Source organism: Nyctereutes procyonoides, unplaced genomic scaffold, assembly GCF_905146905.1.
Source record: "Nyctereutes procyonoides isolate TBG_1078 unplaced genomic scaffold, NYPRO_anot_genome, whole genome shotgun sequence".
NCBI lineage: Eukaryota > Metazoa > Chordata > Mammalia > Carnivora > Canidae > Nyctereutes > Nyctereutes procyonoides.
This window is the reverse complement of record NW_026575160.1, coordinates 320013-344202: the sequence shown is the minus strand read 5'-3', so window position 1 is coordinate 344202 and position 24190 is coordinate 320013. Positions and strand designations below refer to the sequence as shown.

The following is a 24190-nucleotide window of genomic DNA, read 5'->3' as shown; positions in this document are numbered from 1 at the left end:
TCCTCTTCATTTTTATTTTTCTATTTTGTGTGGATCATATCCACGATCTAACATTATTGGCTAAAACTTTATTTCAGTTGTTGAAGTATGCAGTTAACAATGTAACATCATTCAGGAAAAAACTTGGAATATATTATTTCTAATGATAACTGCCTATTTAATATGTGAAGCACTAACCTGATAGTGATAGGTGTCTCTAAGCTATCCTTTTGTTTTTCATTGTTTAATAAAACAAGGAAAAGTCTATCACATCTATAACTGATTCTTCCATTTTTGCCTATAGATCTTAAATAATTCGCTTTTAAGTCTAAGGAATTTAAGAATTCCCCAAGGCTTTGAACTTGGCAGTAACTTCATAGAACCTTAGCACTATGTTGTTATATCCATAAAGGTTCTCTAAATTTCAGAGGAATATAGATGTGAATATAAAAAAGTATTGGCTAGAGTTTGTTGTAGTGTTATATATCTTTTTTATTATGGTGAAATACACATAACATAAAATTTACCATTTTACCACTTGCAAGTGAACAATTAATTCTGTGGTGCTAAGTACAGTCACATTATTGTGCAACCACCCTGTTATCCATCTCCAGAACTTTTTTGTCATTCGGAACTGAAACTCTCTACCCATCGAACAGTAATTTCCCTTTCCCAGTCCCCTGTAACTCCTGGTGGCAGTCTGCCGTTTGTTTCTATTAAACTGTTTCTATTATTCCAGGTACCTCATATAAGTGGATCATACAATATTTGTCCTTTTGTGTCTGGCATATTTGACTTAGCATAAGTTTTTGAGGTTCATTTATGCTATAGTCTATATCAGAATTTCATTCTCCTTTAAGGCTAAGTAATAGTATGCACATACTACATTTTGTTTATCCATCTATCAATTAATGGAATTTGGGGTGTTCCCACCATTTGTAGTGCTTTCTTATTTGAATACATATCTATCTTGCATGCTTATTACATCACCTAGCATGTTGTATGCCAATACTAAGTATCTGTTGAATGAATAAATAAATGTGACAAAAATTCAGACATTTTCAATCTTTAGCAATTTAATCCTGAAGGTACATTGTTGTAGAAAAACGGATGCCTTTGGTTTGGCATTTTTAGAAGGAAAACAAAACAAAACTCTTCACCATTTGCTAGGCAGGGGATGCTACTGTGTGCCATTTCAGATCCTTTTGGCTCCACCTGCAGGTCTCTTGTGACTTCCTGTTTTGCACAGGTTTAACCAACCACATTCACACAGGTGCAGACTTACCACTGGCTGAGCAACGTACTTTCCCAGAGCTGCTCTGATGTAATTTAAAATGCCTGCAGAAATCCACTCTGCAGTCATTCATGTGCAACTTGAAATTGTGAGGAAGTTAATGTTAACGATCACGGGGCATTCATAACTGATGCAATATAGGGGCAAGTGGATAAATACTTTGCTTTCTCAATTGCTAGGTTAGCATACAAGTAATTTACTACTGAGAGTTACTAATATGATTTTTTGATAGATTGAGGTGAATTGTAGATCGTAAAGTATTTTCTCTTATCCTCTAGCATAATATCCTTGCAGGAATTCCAGAAATTAGTGCTACATCAAGCATTGAAAAAATGTGGGAGAGGTGGTTTCATATCACATTCCTGTCTAATTGACCTGTATGGCCTCTGAAAAAAAAGTAGAACCAAATTGGATGAATCTTGAAAAATGACAGCAGGCTGCTGTAAACTTAACCAAGTGTTAGGCCCAATTGTAGCTATTATGAAAGATGTGGTGTCTAAACTAGAACAAATCAACACTGTTTTTGGCATTCAGTATAGAGATACTGATCTAGCAAAGGCCTTCTTTCTCAGATTCCATTAGTGAAAAGAACTAAAAGCTGTTTGTTTTTACTTGAGAATGTACAGCAGATGCCTTCACTCCCTCATTCCGAGCCGAATTAACACTTCTGCCTTTTGTCAAAATATAGTTGGCAGGGACTTTGATTGTCTTGACATTCCTTAGAATATCACAGTGGTCCACTGCATTCATGGCATGTGTGTTGCTTTGGGTAAATAGAAAGAAGCACATATTAGAGATTCCCTAATGAGAAAAACCAGGTGGCACCCTCAGTACACTGGGAATCTTAGATTGCCCCATCCACTAGTAATATCTCCTACTTTACACATTATTTTAGGTGACAGTCTTGCTGATCTTTCTGCCATGATGTAATAAGAACTCCCCTAAGTTTCCAGTAATACTTTCCTCACTCCTTTTTAAGTCCTTTCTGGCAATCACCATAAGTGGCCTTTTAACTGTCTTTGTAATGAACCTTTGGCTTTTACTAACACTTTCCTTATTGTCCTTCCAGCTTTTGCCCCACATAGCTTCAGTGTGCCCCTCCCATATTTTAGATTTTTTGCTGTGGCAATATACCTCCTTCAGGTTCCATAGTCTGCCTTAGGTAACTATTCCTACATAACAAATTGCCTGAAAATTTAGCAAAGTATAACCAATAAACATCCATTATCCCACAGTTGCTGCGTGCCAGAAATTTGGAAGCAGCTTAGCTGGATAGTTTTGACTCAAGATCTTTCATGAGGCTATGGTTAAGACATTGGCCAGGCCTGTGGTCATCTGATGGCTTGACTGGTGCTGATGGAGCTGCTTCTAAGGAGTTCATGGGTTCAACTCACATGGCTGTTGGCAGGAGATCTCAGGTCCTTTTAAAAAACCTGCTCGACTATACTCATGCTATCGTAGCTGCCTTCTCCCAGAACCAACCAAAAAGAAGGCAAATCAGAGCCATAATATCTTTTTGGACCTATACTTGTACATCATATACCAGTATTTTTGCAATATGTTAGTGGTTCCACAAGTCAACTCTATGCAGTGTTGGAAGGGACTATAGAAGGCTTGAATACCAAGAACCAGGAATCATTGGGCTGTCTTGTATCTGGCGTCCCACAGCCTTTTTGCATTTTGAAAGTGGCATATATCATACTTGGGAATACTACCGCAGTCCATTTAATGATTGGAGGATGGCCAGTTTGGAATGGATCTTACGGTAGAGACCTCCATACAGCAGGTCTCGTCTGTGGTACAAGTTGCTAAGCTGAGTTTAGCATAATGGCCCAGAAAATATGATGTTATTAGACTGATTTCTGATAGATATAATGACTATGTGGAAACTCTGGCTAGCCCTAATTGGAGTATTGCAGCATAGACCCCTAAGGTTTTGGAGCAAAACCATGCTTTCTACAGAGAACTGCCTTTAGGGGTGGGAAAAGGTATATAACAGATACACCCAGATCCTGGCTTGCTATTGTGTCCTAGTAGATGTTGTATGTTAGATACTAGTTGACTCTGACTGAAGTTGTCTGTCCTGAGTGGGCTATTATGAAACTCATCAAATAAGATGGTTGGGTGCACATAATAAAAATCCCTTGTACAATGAAAATGGAGTATTTGGGATCAGGACCATATGGATCCAGGAAATTGAATAAAGTATGTAAACACTGCCTAGGCTTCCCTTGTACTTCTTTTATGTGGAAGTCTCTGTGAAATTACTTCTAAAATAAACAGCTTTCATACAAGCTTTTGTCTCAAGTTCTACTTTTGGGATAATCCAAGACTAGACAACAGGCCATTAGATTTGATTGGCTATATGAAAACTTCACTTACGATTTGTATCAGAGTTCTCTGAGATGAAGTAGTAATTATAAATGATGGGATCCCATCTCTCCAAAAACCCTCCTTGTCTTAGCTTCCTTAGAGCCATTCAGCTCAGACAGTTGAATATGCACATTTTGAGAGGATTGTAACCAAATATATGCTTATGTAGTTGGATATGCATAAAAAGTTTTTGTGTTTAACATTTTGGGGATTATCATTCTATAGCTCTCATTGCCATGCTTTGATATCACTCAAAAGGCAGAACTATTTGTTTTCTTTCTTCTTCTTCTTCTTCTTCTTCTTCTTCTTCTTCTTCTACTTTTTTTTTTTTTTTGGACAGAACCCAATTTCACACAATGACAGCATATACTCTAAGTAAATTTGATGTTGCTACCTTAAATCCATTCTCTTAAAGCAAAGTATGGAAGACCACATTAATGACTCGGCATATCTTCAAGGCTGTTGAGTTTACATGTTTGTTATGATCAGTAATTTCTATCTGTATTCTGTAAATATTTTGTTGCCAATAGCATGTGTAATAGAATCTAGTACAAATCTCAAGTTGTGTTTTTGTTGTTGTTGTTATTCAGGGGACATGGAGGAATGGAGTTAAATACTGTTTTATAGAATGACAGTGTAACATCTCAAATAGATCTTTTTAATTTTGACATACAGTAGTACTATTAGCGTAACATTTTGTGTTTTCTAATGGAAGCTCTAACAAATTTTATAAGCTTGGAAGGAAAATACTGACTTCGCAGTTTATCATCCTGAAGAATACTTCACAAAATTAGTTTGGGCATCCTAATATTTGAATGGAACATTATTCAAAAGTTAGGGACTTTTCATTATGGCAACATGAATTCCCTATCTGGATTGTTCACTTCTATTTTTTGGAATGTTTAACTGTCCTATGACACAACAAATATTTGGGACATTTATGGCTTTATAATTTTCTCTAGTCTTAAGAAATTGAGCCTAGTAGATAGTACAACAATCTATTCATATCTAACACAATGTAAAAATAAATAGAAACCATATATGTGCAAGTACACTGTATGCTGTACAAATAAACTATAGCAATAAATAAAATATGGCAATAAAATTAAGTCTAGCAATAAAATCCAGGGATACAGTGTTTAAGCAGTTCTCATTTCCATGTTTTGATGCTAGTGAGTACCTTAAAATAATAGTTTTGTGTATTCTTGGTAAAATTACCTGATTATGGAGAAAATAAAATGTTCAGAAGTTTGCCTTTAAACAAACTCAAAATAAATTGCTAATGGGTTTAATATACATACTTTAAATGAATCTATAAAGAGAATGAAACTTTTGTAAAATTTTATGAATAATGTCTGTATCTTTGTACTTGAAAATATTTTCAACCTAAAAGCAATGAAAGAAGAATAAGACAGTGTTAGTGAAAAATTTCCATATTAAAAACATAGGAAACATCATGAACAATAAAAAAATGGGGGTGCTGAGTGGCTCAATCAGTTAAGTGTCTGCCTTCAGCCCAGGTCATGATCTCAGGTGTCAAGTCATAATCTTATAATTTTAAAAAATATATAATATTATATATGTATAATTTTTATTATTTTTTTAACCTGCCTCCCAACTAGACAACAGGTAGCATTGAAGGCAGGGCTGTTATAAGGTCCAAAGGAATCTCCAATTCCCAACAGCATTCATAATATACTCCAAACAAATGTTTATTAAATTGATGAATGAATGAAAAAGCTCATAAGTGCTTCACTGTTTTATATATTTCTCTTTCAAAAATTAGTACAGTATTATTATTTTTTAAAGATTTATTTATTTACTCATGAGAGAGAGAGGCAGAGACACAAGCAGAGAGAAGCAGGCTCCTCGCAGGGAGCCTGATGTGGGACTCAATCCCGGACCCTGGAACAGGCCCTGATCCAAAGGCAGACACTCAACTGCTGAGCCACCCAAGCGTCCCCTCTTAAAAAATTAGTCTTTTAGGGTCACCTGGGTGGCTCACTCAGTTAAGTGTCTGACTTCAGCTGAGGTCATGATCTCAGGATCCTGGGACTGAGCCTTATGTGAGGCTGTATGCTCAGCAGGGAGTCTGCTTCTCCCTCTCCTTCTGCCTACCACTCCCTCTACTTGTGCTCTCTCTTAAATAAATAAAATCTTTAAAAAATATGTGAGAGAAAAAAATACTACATTTTTAAAGGGCATAGAAAATGTTAATATCATCAACAAAATGTATTAAGATAAAAAGAAAAGTCCACAACACCACTGCAGAATAAACTAATTGAATAAATCACAGAAAAGGAAATGATTATGTTTAAGGCCATATGTAATAAGAATTCAATTAAAACAACAGTGGATTTGTATTTATCAAAGCAACAAAAAATATGTATGGTAACAGTGCTGATAAGGGTGTCATGATGGGATTTAGAGTTCCATAAGTTTATCTGAAAAATCAGCTGTGCAACATATATTTAAAAACCTTAAAATTTTCAGTACCCTTTGACTAATTATTCACTATAATGGAGTCTAACCTAAAGAAATCATCATTGATGCTTGTAGACTTTAAAATAGTAAGTCACGTGAAAGTGAGAGTTTTTTTATGTCAGAAAAAAACTATTTCACAACTTTATCACAGATACTCCTGGTATTACTGATAACTTTGGTCTGTGTTTCACATAGAGTTACAAGATGATCAAAGTTAATGATGTGGTTTATAATGTGTTTTACAATTGAAGGAAACCAAGATCCAGAGAGGTTAAGCTATTTTCTTAAGAGAGATCAAACATGATAGGGGCTAAATATAGATTACTATACTTGGCAAACTGTAAAATCAGCTATTCTATCACTGATTCCTCATTCATTGTCTCATCAGATTTAAAGGGCTTGTTCTAATTTTGTACATTTAATTTTACATTCTTATGTAATTTCTTATTAAAATTTAATTACTTCTTGGAGATGAAAGCTCAGCTTGACTTCACAGTGATCTCTTCTTATCCACCAAACTGGTTTGTCATTTGAGAGTTATATTTTAAATTAAAATTAAATGAAATTAAATTAAAACTGAAGTCAAAGAAGTTATGAGCTCTCCTTTTGTTTTCTTTAAAAAGGAAATTTTCATCTATTTTAGGTCAGTAAATTATTAAACATTTAATTGTTTTTGTGCTTATAAATCTATGTAGAGAACTCCTAGACAAAGCACATATTTATAATTAAATCAAGTAGTATGTCATTGAATGTATATGCCAGGTATTTGGATTACCAATCTATGAAACTACTTCAAGACATTTAAGTTCATGTGTTTATTTCTACTCATAGTAAAAATTATTGAAATGACCAAATGAATACAAAATAAGCAAAATTGTGTTTCAGTAGTGAAAAGGGGGAAAGATATCATCAATTTTCCAAAAGCCTTGAAGTCTTTCTGGAAACCATAGGAGTTGGAGGATTGGATTTAAAGGAATAAACACTATATTTACAGTTAAAATAGTCAAAGGATGGAAATAAGTACATAAGATTCCCCCAGAATAAATCCAGATGTGGAGAAATAGCAGTCGGTTGATAACAGGGGAAAAAGAAACTCATTAATTGCTGGTAGTAGGGTAAATAGATACATTTTGGTGTGGACTTCTGCAATAGTAGATGTATAAAAGGCTCGAAGAATTACAAAACTTTTGACTGAATTCCCTAACCAATGTACAACAATATATGTTCGTTGTAGCATTCTTAAATGTTTGAGATAATGGGGAAAAAAACCCTAAATTTCAACAAATAGAATATGTGAAATCATGATAAATTGATACAACATACTGTACAACCATAGTATAGATGTAATTGTGTAAATATAAGGAACAAACAAGATGAAATAACTAGTAGGTTCAGTCTGTGTGTGGAGTGTGTGTGTGTGTGTGTGTGTGTGTGTGTGTCTGAGGCCTCACTCATATCTTTTGAAATGGATTTTTTTGGTAACATGTTGTGAAATAAAAAAACAGAACATAAAACAACTTATAACAAGATTCTAATTTATTTAAATATATTTTTAATTGCCTAATAGGATGGCAGCAAATATGTGATTGGTTGCCTCTACTTCATGGGATTTATGAGGAATTATCTTTCCTTTTAGCAGTAATTTCTAAGTTTTTCTATACTGATTTGCCTGAGTAAAAACAAATAGAATTTTAAAAAATTCTATGCATTGCAAATTTCAAAATAGGTTATTGCACAGCATTCATGACACTGAATCCAGTATGTTACTAAGCTGTGTGTGCATTTCTTGATCTTGGTAAACTAGGACATGCAGTTCCATAACCAAATCTGGAAGGGAAAATGGACTATCTCATTTGAAGGATGCAAACATATTTAGTCAAACAAGAAACTGGCTCATTTGAGAGTTTTATAGCAAACAAGGGCAGAAAGTAGTTTGCATAATTTTCTCATGCTCCTTTTATAGTGTTTATCTTTTATAAGGCTCTTTGGAACAGTTGCTCACCACCTGTCAATAATGTGTCCTTTCATAGACTCGACCTTTTATTGCTCTCATGCCCTTGACATATAATAGTCTTAGAAGTAGTATTGAGTATGGTGGGCAAAATACTAATTTTAAATTTAAAAGGCCATCTTTTGTAGACTAAAATAGAGAATTTTGAACAACATGAAGAGAATGAACATGTAATAAAATCCTGTTTATGGGTGCCTGGGTGACTCAGTTGATTAAGCATCCAACTCTTCTTTTTGGCTCAGGCCATAAGGTCTGAGTCCTGAGGTCAAGCCCCGCTCTATGCACAGTGAGGAGTCTGATTCTCTCCCTTTCCCTCTGCCCCCTCCTCCAGCTTGTGGGACGTGCTCTCTTTCTCTCTAAAATAAATACATCTTTATTTTTTAAAACGATATTTATTTATTCATGAGAGACACAGAGAGGGAGAGAGGCAGAGAGATAACAGGCAGAGGGAGAAACAGGCTCCCTGTGGGACTCTATCCCAGGACTCCGGGATCACAACCTGAGCCAAAGGCAGATGCTCAACCACTGAGTCACCCAGGTGCCCCAAAATAGATCTTTAGAAAAGTAAAATAAAACAAAATCCTACTTATCAGAAATAACAATAAATTCATTGTTCTTATTAACATTTTTTGGAAAATTGATTAACAATTATATTTAAGGCACTATCCTATGAAAAACTAAACCAAGCAGCATTCATTTAAATTCATTTTTATGAAACATAATTCTGCATCAATTCCAAGTGAAAATATTTGTATTGTGAGTCTATCAATTACATAAATATTTTGGGCATGCACACAGTTGCTTTAACTCCTTTTTAGTGGAATAAGATATCTAGTATTTCTCAATTTACATAAAATCTGTCAAGCTAAGTGTTCTACATATATTTATTGACCTACATCCTAGAAGTGTTTTGCATGATACTGAATGAACACAATCCTGGAAATTTGTATGCAGGAATACATTTCCATTCATAAAGAGATATTATCCAAGACCTTAAGTCGAAAGCTGCCTATCCTTTGTTTTGTGCAATTAGATTCCAAGTTTTCTTTATATAATCATGAGCAAGAACAATAAGTGAAGTTAAGAGAAATTCTTTCTGTTCTTGTTAAAAAGCAAACAACCTCCCCTCAACACACACATACGCCACCTTTCCAGCACCACCATTTCTCATTCCTAGTAATGTAAGATGTGGGGAATCTAGCCCCATTAGCCACATTACTAGATGTGGGGCTAAGATTTAACATTTATTCAGAAACATAGGAGTTAAATATCACCTTTTCATATTGTATTTGGGAGAGGACTTCATATTTTACTTGATAGAGTTTGCATATTGTGCTTTCAAATTGTACTTTGAAACATTTGTTTTCTTTGAAACATGGTAGCTAATCGGGCTGACAATTCTTAGCTGTCAAGAGCAGTTTTAGATGTGGTCCTCTTTCTGTTCAATGTGTGATCATACTAAGACTGCTTAGAGGACAGAAGTAGACAGCCCTTCATCAGGTGTACAATGGTAAAGATCTGATTTTTTCAAGAGGTCTGTTAATTGGACACACATGCAATACCCAAGGTGCAATGAAAAGATAAGATAGCAGTTAAAGTCTGCAAAGTGAATGAGGTTTTTTTAAGGTTCAGTTGTGATTATTTTGCTACCTCTACTTCCGTTGGTGCCTTCATGCATTTTATTTTACCTTACCTAGTGAGTATTCTTACAAATCTCCACGGAATTTTCTTGAGATGCCCTATCTTCTGGTTCTCAATATAAATATACTTGGAATAAAATAAACCCAACAGTGTTATCATGAATAGCTGGTTAATAGGAATCTGTGATCATATTTTTTGGAATGGAATGGAGTTGTATTTGTATTTAGAATGTATGTTTTTAGTAATTACCTAAACTTTAGAAATGCTTGTTCCTTGTCATTATATATGAAATAGGAGTTTTCTTGAACTCAATTTCTTTCTTTCTACTGGCATTGACGTCAATCATGTAATGCTTTGAATATTAAGTTCTGCAAACTAAATTCTCTCTTTTCTGAGCAAAACAGTTGAGGAAATTCATTCAAAAACCAGCCCTGAAAATTAACATGATCAAACCAAATGTTGCAGAAGACAAAGTTCTGTACATTAGGGGCCATAAAGTCAGTCTAATATGATATGCAAATGATTATTCAATCATTTAATTGAAATTATGATAAATGTAATGTGAGAAATTATATAGAGAGTATTCTGAGAATGTGTAAAATGGGACCTGTCCTTCATTTGGTGTTAGTAAACCAAGAGTTATTTTCAAAGTGATCATCATCCACTTCTATTTTTGAACAACTGTAGATATAAACCTGGAATTGTAGCTAAAACTTGGTTTATAAGACTTTATTGTCTTTATCACTTCTTTTCTAGGGTAATTCTCAAACTTGTTATCTAGTGTTACATTCTTCATAGTTTGGGGGGGGGAGTGTTTTGGGGATGTATATTTTCTGTACCCAGCAATGACAGGCAGACTTACAATCATTTCACACTTTGTATCTAAGATTTCTATAATAAAATAATAATTTTCAGGGGCATCTGGGTAGCTCAGTGGGTTAATCATCTGCCTTCGGCTCAGGTCATGATCCCAGGATCCCGGGATCAAGTCCCAAAGTGGACTCCCTGCTCAGCAGGTGGTCTGCTTCTCCCTCTCCCTCTGCTCCTCCCCCTGCTCGTGTTCTCTCTCTCTCTCAAAGAGATAAATAATCTTTAAAAAATCTTAATTTTCATCAATTAGTTAAAACACACCCATTAATAATAGTATCTAAACTTATGTTAAAAATTCAATTAAGGGGGAGGGGCAAGATGGCGGAAGAGCAGGGTCCCCAGGTCACCTGTCCCCACCAAATTACCTAGATAACCTTCAAACCATCCTGAAAATCTACGAATTCGGCCTGAGATGTAAAGAGAGACCAGCTGGAACGCTACAGTGAGAAGAGTCCGCGCTTCTATCAAGGTAGGAAGACGGGGAAAGAGAAATAAAGGAACAAAAGGCCTCCAGGGGGAGGGGCCCCGCGAGGAGCCGGGCTGAGGCCGGGGCGAGTGTCCCCAGGACAGGAGAGCCCCGTCCCGGAGGAGCAGGAGCTGCACCAACCTTCCCGGGCGGAAAGGGGCTCGCAGGGAGTTGGAGCAGGACCCAGGAGGGCGGGGATGCCCTCGGGCTCCCGGGGACACTAACAGACACCTGCGAGCGCAGGAGAGTGCTCCGAGCTCCCTAAGGGCTGCAGCACGCACGGGGGGACCGACTGGAGCAGCTCGGAGGGGCTCGGGAGCGGCTCCAGGGAGGGAGCTGCAGGGCGGGAGCGCGAATCCCACAGCGCAGGCCCCGGAGCACAGGGCGCCGGGACACAGCCCAGGATCCGGCCTCCCCCGGGACAGGCAGAGGCCGGGAGGGCCCAGGACAGCGAGGACGCTCCAGCCCCGAGCTGAGCAGATCAGCGGCCCCGCCCCGGAGCCTCCAGGCCCTGCGGACAGAGAACCGAGAGCCCCGAGCCCCGTAGTTCCTGCGGGGGCTGAATCCAGGCTTCCAGAGTTGCCATAGCAACTGCGGCTGTTCCTCCTGGGGCCTCACGGGGTAAACAACCCCCGCTGAGCCCTGCAGCAGGCAGGGGCAGAGCAGCTCCCCCAAGTGCTAACACCTGAAAATCAGCGCAACAGGCCCCTCCCCCAGAAGACCAGCTAGAGGGACCAGTGATACTCCCCCGTGTTCCAATACAACTTGTTTTTGGCCACTCTGCACTGAGCAAAATGACTAGAAGGAAAACCTCACTTCAAAAGAAAGAATCAGAAACAGCCCTCTTTCTCACAGAGTTACAAAATCTGGATTACACTTCAATGTCAGAAAGCCAATTCAGAAGCACTATTATACAGCTACTGGTGGCTCTAGAAAAAAGCATTAAGGCCTCACGAGACTTCATGACTGCAGAATTTAGATCCAATCAGGCAGAAATTAAAAATCAATTGAATGAGATGCAATCCAAACTAGAAGTCCTAACGACGAGGGTTAACGAGGTGGAAGAACGAGTGAGTGACATAGAAGACAAGTTAATGGCAAAGAGGGAAACTGAGGAAAAAAGAGACAATCAATTAAGGGACCATGAAGACAGATTAAGGCAAATAAATGACAGTCTGAGGAAGAAAAACCTACGCTTAATTGGGGTTCCCGAGGGCGCCGAAAGGGACAGAGGGCCAGAATATGTATTTGAACAAATCCTAGCTGAAAACTTTCCCAATCTGGGAAGGGAAACAGGCATTCAGATCCAGGAAATAGAGAGATCCCCCCCTAAAATCAATAAAAACCGTTCAACACCTCGACATCTAATAGTGAAGCTTGCAAATTCCAAAGATAAAGAGAAGATCCTTAAAGCAGCAAGAGACAAGAAGTCCCTGACTTTCATGGGGAGGAATATTAGGGTAACAGCAGACCTCTCCACAGAGACGTGGCAGGCCAGAAAGGGCTGGCAGGATATATTCAGGGTCCTAAATGAGAAGAACATGCAACCAAGAATACTTTATCCAGCAAGGCTCTCATTCAAAATGGAAGGAGAGATAAAGAGCTTCCAAGACAGGCAGGAACTGAAAGAATATGTGACCTCCAAACCAGCTCTGCAAGAAATTTTAAGGGGGACTCTTAAAACTCCCCTTTAAGAAGAAGTTCAAGTAACTCTGAACGTGAATGGGCTTAATGACCCCATCAAAAGGCGCAGAGTTTCAGACTGGATAAAAAAACAGGACCCATCTATTTGCTGTCTACAAGAGACTCATTTTAGACAGAAGGACACCTACAACCTGAAAATAAAAGGTTGGAGAACCATTTACCATTCAAATGGTTCTCAAAATATACCCTAAAAACTACAGAACACTTCTGAAAGAAATTGAGGAAGACACAAAGAGATGGAAAAATATTCCATGCTCATGGATTGGCAGAATTAATATTGTGAAAATGTCAATGTTACCCAGGGCAATTTACACGTATAATGCAATCCCTATCAAAATACCATGGACTTTCTTCAGAGATTTAGAACAAATTATTTTAAGATTTGTGTGGAATCAGAAAAGACCCCAAACAGCCAGGGGTATTTTAAAAAAAGAAAACCATATCTGGGGGCATCACAATGCCAGATTTCAGGTTGTACTACAAAGCTGTGTTCATCAAGACAGTGTGGTACTGGCACAAAAACAGACATATAGATCAATGGAACAGAACAGAGAACCCAGAAGTGGACCCTGAACTTTATGCTCAACTAATATTCGATAAAGGAGGAAAGACGATCCACTAGAAGAAAGACAGTCTCTTCAATAAATGGTGCTGGGAAAATTGGACATCCACATGCAGAAGAATGAAACTGGACCACTCTCTTGCACCATACACAAAGATAAACTCAAAATAGATGAAAGATCTAAATGTGAGACAAGATTCCATCAAAATCCCAGAGAAGAACTCAGGCAACACCCTTTTTGAACTTGGCCACAGTAACCGGAGAAGGACAAACAGTGTATGTTCTCATTCATTTGGGGAATATGAATAATAGCGAAAGGGAATATAAGGGAAGGGAGAAGAAATGTGTGAGAAATATCAGAAAGGGAGACAGAACATAAAGACTTCTAACTCTGGGAAATGAACTAGGGGTGGTGGAGGGGGAGGAGGGTGGGGGGTGGGGGTGAATGGGTGACGGGCACTGAGGGGTACACTTGACGGGATGAGCACTGGGTGTTATTCTGTATGTTGGTAAATTGAACACAAATAAAAATTAATTTATAAAAAAAAATAAAATAAAAGAAATGCAAAAAAAAAATAAAAATAAAATAAAAATAAAAATTCAATTAAATATTTTTAGGTGCCAGATTTATAACTGCTACATTTTTTTTGTTGTTATTTTTAATTTGAGGATAAAAGCCTAGCTTCATGTATCCTTACTGTTAGCCATACTGACAGGAGTGAGGTGATAACCCATGGTAATTTTGAGTTGTATTTCCTTGATGATGAATGATGTTGAGCATCTTTTCATGTGTCTATTGGCCATCTGGATGTCTTCTTTGGAAAAATGTCTGTTCATGTCTTCTGCCCATTTTTTAAACTGGATTATTCATTTTTGGGGTGTTAAGTTTTATAACTTTATTATATATTTTGGATACTAACCCTGTATCAAATACATCATTTGATACAATTACATCAGCATAAATCTTCTCCCATTTCGTAACTTGCCTTTTACTTTTGTTGATTGTTTCCTTTGCTGTTCAGGAGTTTTTTATCTTGATGAGGTCCCAAAAGTTTATTTTTGCTTTCCTTTCCTTTGCCTCAGGAGACCTATCTAAGTAAGAAGTCGCAATGGCTGATGTCAAATAAGTTATTGCCTATGTTCTCTAGGACTTTTATGGTTTCAGGTCTCACATTTAGGTCTTAGTCCAGTTTGAACTTATTTTTGTATATAAGAAAGTGGTCCAATTTCATTCTTTTGCATATTGCTGTCCAGGTTTCCCAAAACTATTTGTTGAAGAGACTGTTTTTTTTCCCCACTGGATGTTCTTTCCTGCTTTGTTAAAGATTAATTGACCTTATGGTTGTGGGCTCATTTCTGGGTTTCCTATTCTGTTCCATTGATCTATATGTCCATTTTTGTGCCAGTACCGTACTGTTTTGATCACTAGAACTGAATATAACTTAAAGTCCAGAATTGTGATACCTCCATCTTTGCTTTTCTTTTTCAAGGTCGCTTTGCCTATTTGGAGTCTTTTGTGGTTCCATACAAATTTTAGAATTGTTTGTTTTGGCTCTGTGAAAAATGCTGACAGTATTTTGATGGGGATTACATTAAATGTGCAGATTGTTTGGGGTAGTATAGACATTTTGACAATATCTGTTCTTCAAAGCCATGATGAGCATGGAATGTCTTTCTATTTCTTTGTGTCATCTTCATTTTCTTTCATCAGTATTTTATACTTTTCAGAATACAGGTCTTTCATTTCTTTGGCTAGGTATCTTAAGTTTTCTGTTACAATTGTAAATGGAATTGATTCCTTAATTTCTCTTTCTGCTGCTTCATTATTGGTGTATAGAAATGCAATAGATTTCTTTACATTGATTTTGTATCCTGCAACTTTACTGAATTCATGTATCAGTTCTAACAATTTTTTTGGTGGAGTCTTTCAGATTTTCTACATAGGGTATTATGTTATCTGCAAATAGTGAAAGTTTTACTTCTTCCTTGCTTATTTGTATGTCTTTTATTTCTTTTTGTTGTCTGATTGCTGTGGCTAAGACTTCCAGAACTATATTAAGTAACAGTATAAGAGTAGACATCTCTGTCTTATTCCTGACTGTAGAAGAAAAGCCCTCAGTTTTTCCCCATTGAGGATGACATTAGCTGTGTGTTTCATAGATAGCGTTTATTATGTTGAGGTATGTTACCTTTAACCCTCCTTCAAGGATGTGGAGAAAGGGGAAACCTTTGCACTGTTGGTGGGAATGCAAACTGGTGCAGTCATTCTGCAAAACAGTATGGAGGTTTTTCAGAAACTTAAAAATAGAATTACCCAGCAATCCAGTAATTGCACTACTAGATATTTACCCAAAGAATACAAAGATATTAATTTGAAGGGATACATGCACCCTGATGTTTATAGTCATATTATCTATGATACTGAAATTATGCAAAGAGCCCAAAAGTCCATTGACTGATGAATGGATAAAAATGTGGTGTATATATACAGTGTAATATTATTTAGCCATAAAAAGAGTGATATCTTGCCACTTGCAACAACATGAATGGAGCTAAAGAATATTATGCTAAATGAAATAAGTCAGAAAGACAAACACCATATGATTTCACTCATATGTGTAATTAAGAAACAAACCCAAAAAAATGACCATAGGGAAAAGAAGAGAGAGAAGCAAACTAAGAAACACATTTTTGACTGTAGAAAACAAACTGATGGTTACCAGAGGTGAAGTGGGTGGGGGGATGGGTTAAATAGGTGATAGAGATTAAGGAGTGTACATGCTGTGATGATCACTGAGTGTTACATGTAAGTATTAAACCACTAAATTGCACTCTTGAAGCTAATATTACACTGTATATTAACTAACTGTAATTTAAATAAAAAACTTTTTTAAAAACCTAGTTTTTAATAGTCCTAACCTGATTCATTAGTCTAAACTCATAATTAATATCAAAGATTGGAAAAAATAAAATATCAAGGAGTCCTCCTGAATTGCATCTAGATTTAGACTCTGGGTTGTTTCAAGACCCTTATACTTTGAAATTTAGACTTACTGGCATTATTTAGCTTGCTCCTCACTTGATGGTCCAACATAAATGTACCTTTATATTCTATGCTGAGAGTGGGAAATAAAGATTACTGGGTTGTTTTTGTTTGTTTGTTTTTTAGATTACTGTTTTGTTTAAGCACAATAGGGAAGAGGAAATATATTTAAATATGTGTAGAATTAATTCTAAAATTTTACACTAATTGTAATCTCTTATTGAGAAGCATCCTAGGTTCTCTGGTTCTCAAACTGAATATTTATAAGATCTCTAAAAGCATCAACACATTTATGGGTATATATTTTCCTTTGAAAAATTAAAGATAAGATTAAAATATCAGATATTGCATGTTGACAGATATAACAAACTCACTGACTTTCTTAGCTCATAAAGTTTTGACACTCTGGGAAGAGTATTTCCCTAAATGTATCTTAAGCCCTTATGGTTCTTTGCATGTGAATTTCATAAACTAATGATATGGTTATGCCAAATATCCAATTCTTATTTTCATGTACTAATGATTAATTAGTAAAGAGAATGTTTGAAAATATTATCCTATTTTCAACTCCATTATTCCATTTGTAATGAAGTTGGCATCCTCATAAACATGTTTCTAGTTAAGATTAAATGTTTACACATGATGAACAAACACATTCTTCTTATTTCACTCTTTCTGGATTAATCATTTTACATAGGATATCTAAGCCTTAAGCTCTAAAATCATAAAACTAAAATAACAAGAATCTGAAATCCAGGATGGTTTTGTTATTCCTTCAAGATATGAACTTGGGGAAATCACTTCCTCTTCCTGTCACCTGTTTTTCTCGTCAATAGAGTAAATCTTTTGGTTTCATTTCATAGTTTTCACTTTTCAGCAGCAAAAGCCTCTTGTCAGATAATATCTTATGCATAATATCAGCCTGTGTTTTAAGAATAATAATAATGGAGCTCCTCTTATAGATACAGGAATCATGTAGAAGGTCAGTGGAGTGGGGTTGGAGACCATAGAGCCTGGTCCTTTTTTTTTTTTTTAAGATTGTATTTGTTTATTCATGAGACACAGAGAGAGAGGCAGAGACATAGGCAGAGGGAGAAGCAGCTCCCTGTGGGGAGCCTGATGCACAACTTGATCCCAGGACCAGGATCAGGACCTGAGTCAAAGGCAGACAGTCAACAACTGAGCCACCTAGGCACCCCTAGACCCCCAGGACTATAGACCAGCCATCACCTTCCAATACAATATATTGAAGATGGCTCTACATCAAGTAATTCCTCAAGTTCCATAGTCCATATTTTGAAAATCATGTAATTATATATGATCATTATGTTTCTTTAAAATTCCAAAATAATAAATTATATAATTACATATAATATTGCATATAATTCTCAATTTCATATATTAAAGCTGTAAAAGTGCTGAAAATCCTATTGTACCTTAAAAAATATGTACAAATAAGTAGGTTTCAATTTACGCTAAGAGGATTTTTTTTTTCACTAAGAGTAATTCTAAGGTAAAAAGCTCACCTTATACTAAAGCTACTGACTTAAGTGTTCCATAAAACAACTCTATAATCCCAAATAGTTTCTATTTTAGGAAACAAATTGATAAAAGTCCAGGTAACCCTTCAACATTCATAAAATCACAGAAGTTCTTGAGTTAAATTTTAATTCTCTTGCCCATCTTTATATTTCACTGGGGAGATCAGAAAAAAAATTATTTTGGGGGGTAATATTTATTTATTTATTATTATTTATTTATTTATTTAATTTTTAAGATTTTATTTATTCATGAGAGACACACAGAGAGAGAGGCAGAAACATAGGTAGAGGGACATGCAGTCTCCTCTCAGGGAGCCTGATGTGGGACTCACTCCCCAGACTTCTGGATCACGCTGGAGGAGAAGGCAGATGTTCAACTGCTGAAGCACCCAGGGATCCCTTGGGGGAGAGGGGCGGAATTTAAAGGCAGAATGTGCTTAAAAGATTTTTAACTTCTTAGCTTTGATGGCCAGTAAGGGAACACTTCCATCAGTACAGGTATACATCCACTAGATTTATGCAGTCATGGTAGGTACAGAATGGAAAATGAGGTAGAGGAGAACACATTGTACAGAATCCTTAACTGCTCAGGAAAAGAAAAGCCTGTAGGAGATAGAGTTCTTCACCGAGGGCCCCTTTGTTAGCCTGTTACTGACATGATTCGTTGGCAATGAGGCAGAGGTAATAATGTGTTTTCCCTGTGACTGATTTCCGATGTCCTTTAGAAGCAACAGTTCTATATTTAAAACTAAGAAAATGAAGAAAAGCAAACTTTTCATAATCCCAGAAGGACCCAAAGAAATCTAGTCCCAGCGGTTACCTTATATAGACTCTGACACACTTCTCCTTTTGCAAAAATACTGAGTACAGATCATTACTTTCCGCCACTCATGCACAGAGACCTACTTTATAACACTTCAGGGAAGTTAATGTACTAGATCTTGAAACATCTTTCTGGAAAGTGAAATAACTTATAGTTTTCTTCTAGTGGCCCTGTTAACTCTTGTATCATTTTCAGGTCCATGGGGCCGGTGTATGGGAGATGAATGTGGTCCAGGAGGCATTCAGACCCGGGCCGTATGGTGTGCTCATGTGGAAGGATGGACCACATTACATACAAACTGTAAGCAGGCTGAGAGACCCAGCAACCAGCAAAACTGTTTCAAGGTGTGTGACTGGCACAAGGAGTTGTATGATTGGAGGCTGGGACCTTGGAACCAGTGTCAGCCTGTGATATCCAAGAGCCTGGAGAAACCCCCTGAGTGCATTAAGGGGGAGGAAGGCATCCAGGTGAGAGAAATAACGTGCATCCAGAAAGAGAAGGACATTCCCGCAGAGGATATCATTTGTGAGTACTTTGAGCCCAAACCTCTCCTGGAACAGGCCTGCCTCATCCCCTGCCAACAAGATTGCATCGTGTCTGAGTTTTCTGCCTGGTCAGAATGTTCCAAGACTTGTGGCAGTGGGCTCCAGCACCGGACACGGCATGTGGTGGCACCTCCCCAGTTTGGAGGTTCTGGCTGCCCAAACTTGACAGAGTTTCAGGTGTGCCAGTCCAGCCCCTGTGAAGATGAAGAGAGCATGTACAGCTTGCACGTGGGTCCCTGGAGCTCATGCTCGATGCCCCACTCAAGACAAGTAAGACAAGCAAGGAGACGTGGGAAGAATAAAGAACGCGAGAAGGACCGAGGAAAAGGAGTGAAGGATCCCGAAGCCCGTGAGCTTATTAAGAAAAAGAGGAACAGAAACAGACAGAACCGGCAAGAGAACAAATATTGGGACATCCAGATTGGGTATCAGACCAGAGAGGTTATGTGTACTAACAAGACGGGAAAAGCTGCTGATTTGAGGTAACATTTTGCAACCATTAACTGGGTGCGTCTCTCTGCCAAGGCCATGGACTAGAAAGTACTTAAGACTCTACTAAGTCCCCAGGTTCATATTCGTAAAGCCTAGAATGAGCTACCCCCAAGTGTAACATTTCTGCTTTAAGGCACTTAAGCTTCTGTGGGTTTCCTGACATTATTTCTTTTGCTCATGCTTAGGCACTATACTACCAGAGTTAATTTAAATGTTCCTGTCAAAAATCTGTAGCATGATCTATTCTCCATGAAATGGTACTACTACTTTAGGTCAATAGTGCTGTTTCCACCCACAGGGGCAAGGGGGGAAACTTACTTAGAAGCTAGAGTTTGGGGATTGTGAATTCAGATATTTATTTTAGAGAGAATAAAGCACACTTGTAATCTCTCCAAATTTATAGCATTTTCAGAATTACCCTATAAACAAAATCTAAACAACCACCCAGGGAGCTATACCTAAGAATAATTCTCTTTCACATTTTGTAAAATGGAATAAATCTCCCCAGAGGAAAAAGGAGGAATCAGAAGAAACTAAGGTAAGTAGACATTATTTAATTATGAATAGCCTCATTTAGAAAACATGTAATTAATTGGCTGCATGTTCTAGACAGAAATTATTTGTCAAATTATTTCTGGGTAAATAATGACCATATTATGAAAGACTTTTTCATATGTGGTTTATTTGTTGTGAAAATATTCATTGAGGATTATTCATTGAGGATTATCTAAAGGATATGATGTTCTCTGGATATTCTAAATTTTGCTCTTGGATAAGCCAGACCATCTGGGAGTGTCTTATCTGGATCATTTGCATAATTGCTTTTTCTGAACTATTTATGCAGTTATGATTTGGACTGAACTGAGTGAAATTATGGTAACATCACTCAGAATTTTATATCATATTTATTGTAGAAATGACATTGAAAGTGTCATATACTCCATCACACAGTCTGTTCTCTTGATTAAAAACACATAAGATAAATTTTACTGAAGCCTCAACCCATGTGCTGCTGGTGAGCAGCTGGGTTGCTTTCCTTATGGCCCTGGAAATCTTGTAACCAATCACACCGTTGCTGTTTGGTTTGGCTCCTGGGAACATGAATAGGACTGTGTGGCAAGTGTGTTGTTTACTAACATACCCCACAGGCTTCATCTTTTTCTCACCATTATTTCCTTCACTCATTCTTTGCCATCTATGGAATTGAAAACTGATTGAAAGCAGGATAGTTTAAATAAATGAGTAAACAATAAACAGTTGATTTATCTAAACAATAGTTTCTCTCAGCATAGTGTTTTTCTGATTGCTATTTTTAGGGTATGTGCTAGTCCCTTCCCTTTTTGTACTTACACAAGTCGTATTTTCTCTCAGCCACACAATAATCTGTTTTTTCTTCCATCTAGTGACATCGGTCCAGCTCCTTTCTTGGTCTCATTAATGGTTGCTTGATCTGCCTTCATCCTCTAAGTTCCCTACAACCCCTTAAGTGTACCTGTGTTCACCTCTGATTCTGTATCATGTGTGTTTTCAATTCAATCCCTGTTTTATTCTTGTCTGACAATCTTATTCTGATTTCCTGATCTCTTTTCCTGAAGTATTTCAGTTATATTAGTTACTTGGCTCCCATCAAGTAATTAAATGAGCCTCCAGGGCAACTTGAGTTGTCTCCTGCTGTCACTGAGTTAACATGCAGTAGACATTTAATTTAATGTTGACCACTCAATTAAAAGTGTAATTAGGATAGTACCTGCCACTGCATTGAACCTAATATTCCCATTTGGTTCTTTGAAATAAGCAAACACATTTAAAAATGTGTAGATTATTTGTCAGGTGCTTATATTCTGTTAGAAATAGTCTATCTAACAATAAAATGATACTTGCATGCATGTTATAACTTAATAGGGTATAGATTAAACTTTACATTAAAATGGTTATTAATATTTCTTACATTTAAGAATTATATATAAGAATATATATGGGAAAATATATATGATTAAGAAAGTTAAAGTCTTAGTGAAGAAGAGACAAAAATCAGGTATTTTGTCCTACATTATGCTCAAACATTGCATCACATCTGTGAAGCTAGTGAACTAGAGAGTGAATGGTTAATACCAACAAAGGAGAGAGCCACAGATCAAATTTAAAGTGTTTCACCTTATATCAGATTCAGAAACAATTTTGTCATGTCAGAGGGTAAAAAAATCATTTAATAAGGCTGAAAACATCTGTTAAGAGTAACTAAAGAATTTGGCTGAATAAACCTAAGAATTATGGGGAAGCAGTTCATTGGCAAATAAATATAACTGTAGCAGAATTACTGCTAGAACATCCAAGTTGCAGATGATAGATATGGCCTGCTTTTTGTTTTCAAACAGACTGAAATCAATAAGAATTAAAAACACAAATGAAAGTCTATTCTTTCATGATAATAGGAAACAGTTACAGTCTCAAATTACAAATGACAGATTTAGAGAATGTGGAGAAACTGAACCTAACAGAAGGAAGAAACTTAGAAGGGTATTATGTTTTTGTGACTTTTGTGAACCCTCAAAATCGTTGAGTAGCCTGCACTTTGTGAGGACCAAACCAATGACTCCTCCTTGGTATGGCATGATCTATGTTAAAAGAAAGGGCTGCCAAAACATCTTTGAGTTTGTTTGAAAACAGAATGGCATAATAGGCAAGACCAAATGAGAAACTCAGTATGCCATTACTGTCGAGAAAGGACTACCAGTTTGATGGATTGAAGGATTAAAGTTTGATGAACAGTGGACGAGAATTCTAAATCACTATACAACACGCCATGACACAGAGGGCTTCCCTATGAAGCAGTGAGTATCAGGTAGGCTTAAGTAGAGTATTGCCCGAGGCCAAGAGTTGATATGAAAGTAATGGCAAGCAGATCTCCAAGAAACCAAAGATAGTAAAGGAAATATGGTGTTTCTGAACCAAAAACAGAAGAGCTAAGAAAATTGAATGAGTTTAACTCATTAACTGAATGAATGATTTGGCAAAACTCCTAAAAGAAATGGAGGGGAATTAAAAACAAGAAAAAGAAATGGCTTTATATAAGAAGCAACAAAAAGTGAAAAAAAATCTTGTAAAGAGTCAATGATATAGAGAACAGTTTGAGATCATCCAGCTGAACTGCAATTGTTTAAAAAAATGATGATTGTGGAAACAAGCAAGGGAGATCACTATATGAAACTCTGGTGTTCTTAAAGATAGGACCAGAAAAATTAGAACAGAAAAAAACAACAACAAAACACAAGGATATAATAGAAGACTTTCTTGAAATTAAGACTTTAATCCACAGATTGAAGTTACATATGGTTATATTCTGCTAGAAGGGGTTGAAATAATATCCTAGGGCAGCCCGGGTGACTAGGCGGTTTAGCGCCGCCTTTGGCCCAGGGCATGATCCTGGAGACCCGGGATCGAGTCCCACATTGGGCTCCCTGCATGGAACCTGCTTCTCCCTCCGCCTGTGTCTCTGCCTCTCTCTCTCTCTCCCTCTCTGTTTCTCATGAATAAATAAAATCTTAAAAAAAAAGAAAAAAGAAGGGTACTTGATGTAATGAGCACTGGGTGTTATATGCAACTAATGAATCACCAAATTCTACCACTGAAACTATATGTTTACTAACATGAGTTTAAATAAAATTTTTAAAAGATTTTTTAAAAAGTAAAAACGATAAAAATAAATCTGTACATAAACCTGACTATAAAAAAAGTTCTGCACAGAACGCCAGACTTAGAAACATAAAAAATAGATGTGTGCCTATCTTGAACACCTACTAAATATACCAATTGTCCCCACATTGTTACTATAAATTTATAACGGAAAAATAAATGTGTAAGAAAGGCCAAAAAAAAAATGAAAACTAAAAGTAGAAAAAACTAATGTCCCGTGATAATTAAATATATTTTAATGTATGAAAATAGTAATAACAAATTTATGTTCATGAATGAATAATCAGATCAAAAAGAATAGGGTCTAGAAATAAGATCTGCAAAATCTCATAAAATGTCACCTGTGGTGAAGGAGCATTTCCAGTTTGGGGGGGGAATTAATTAATTTACTTTGTTTGAGAGGGCGGTTGCTTTGCCATGTAAAGGAATAAGATGAATTGTAAAAAAAAAAAAAAAAAAAAGAAAGAGAAAGAAGAAGAAAGAAAGAAAGACAAATTATATGCCTTTGACGTTTGTTATACCAAAGCAAAGCCCACGTATATTCAATACTTCAGATTTTTCAATAATATTAGAAGAAAGGATAAAGCTTTTAAAGTCTTACACAAGGACAGTTTAGGGCACAGAATGCATAGATCATGCAGGAAAATAGTCAACTACATTTTTTAAAAA

General features: G+C 36.7%; 1 protein-coding gene across 1 annotated transcript in view; it reads left to right on the top strand.

Moving 5' to 3' along the window:
• Positions 1-24190, top strand: part of THSD7A (thrombospondin type 1 domain containing 7A) — a 427016-nt gene that overhangs the window by 163226 nt on the left and 239600 nt on the right. The window contains exon 2 of the mRNA XM_055314853.1: positions 18987-19818. Within this exon, the coding sequence (XP_055170828.1) occupies positions 18987-19818 (832 nt within the window). The remainder of the gene's footprint in view (positions 1-18986; positions 19819-24190) is intronic.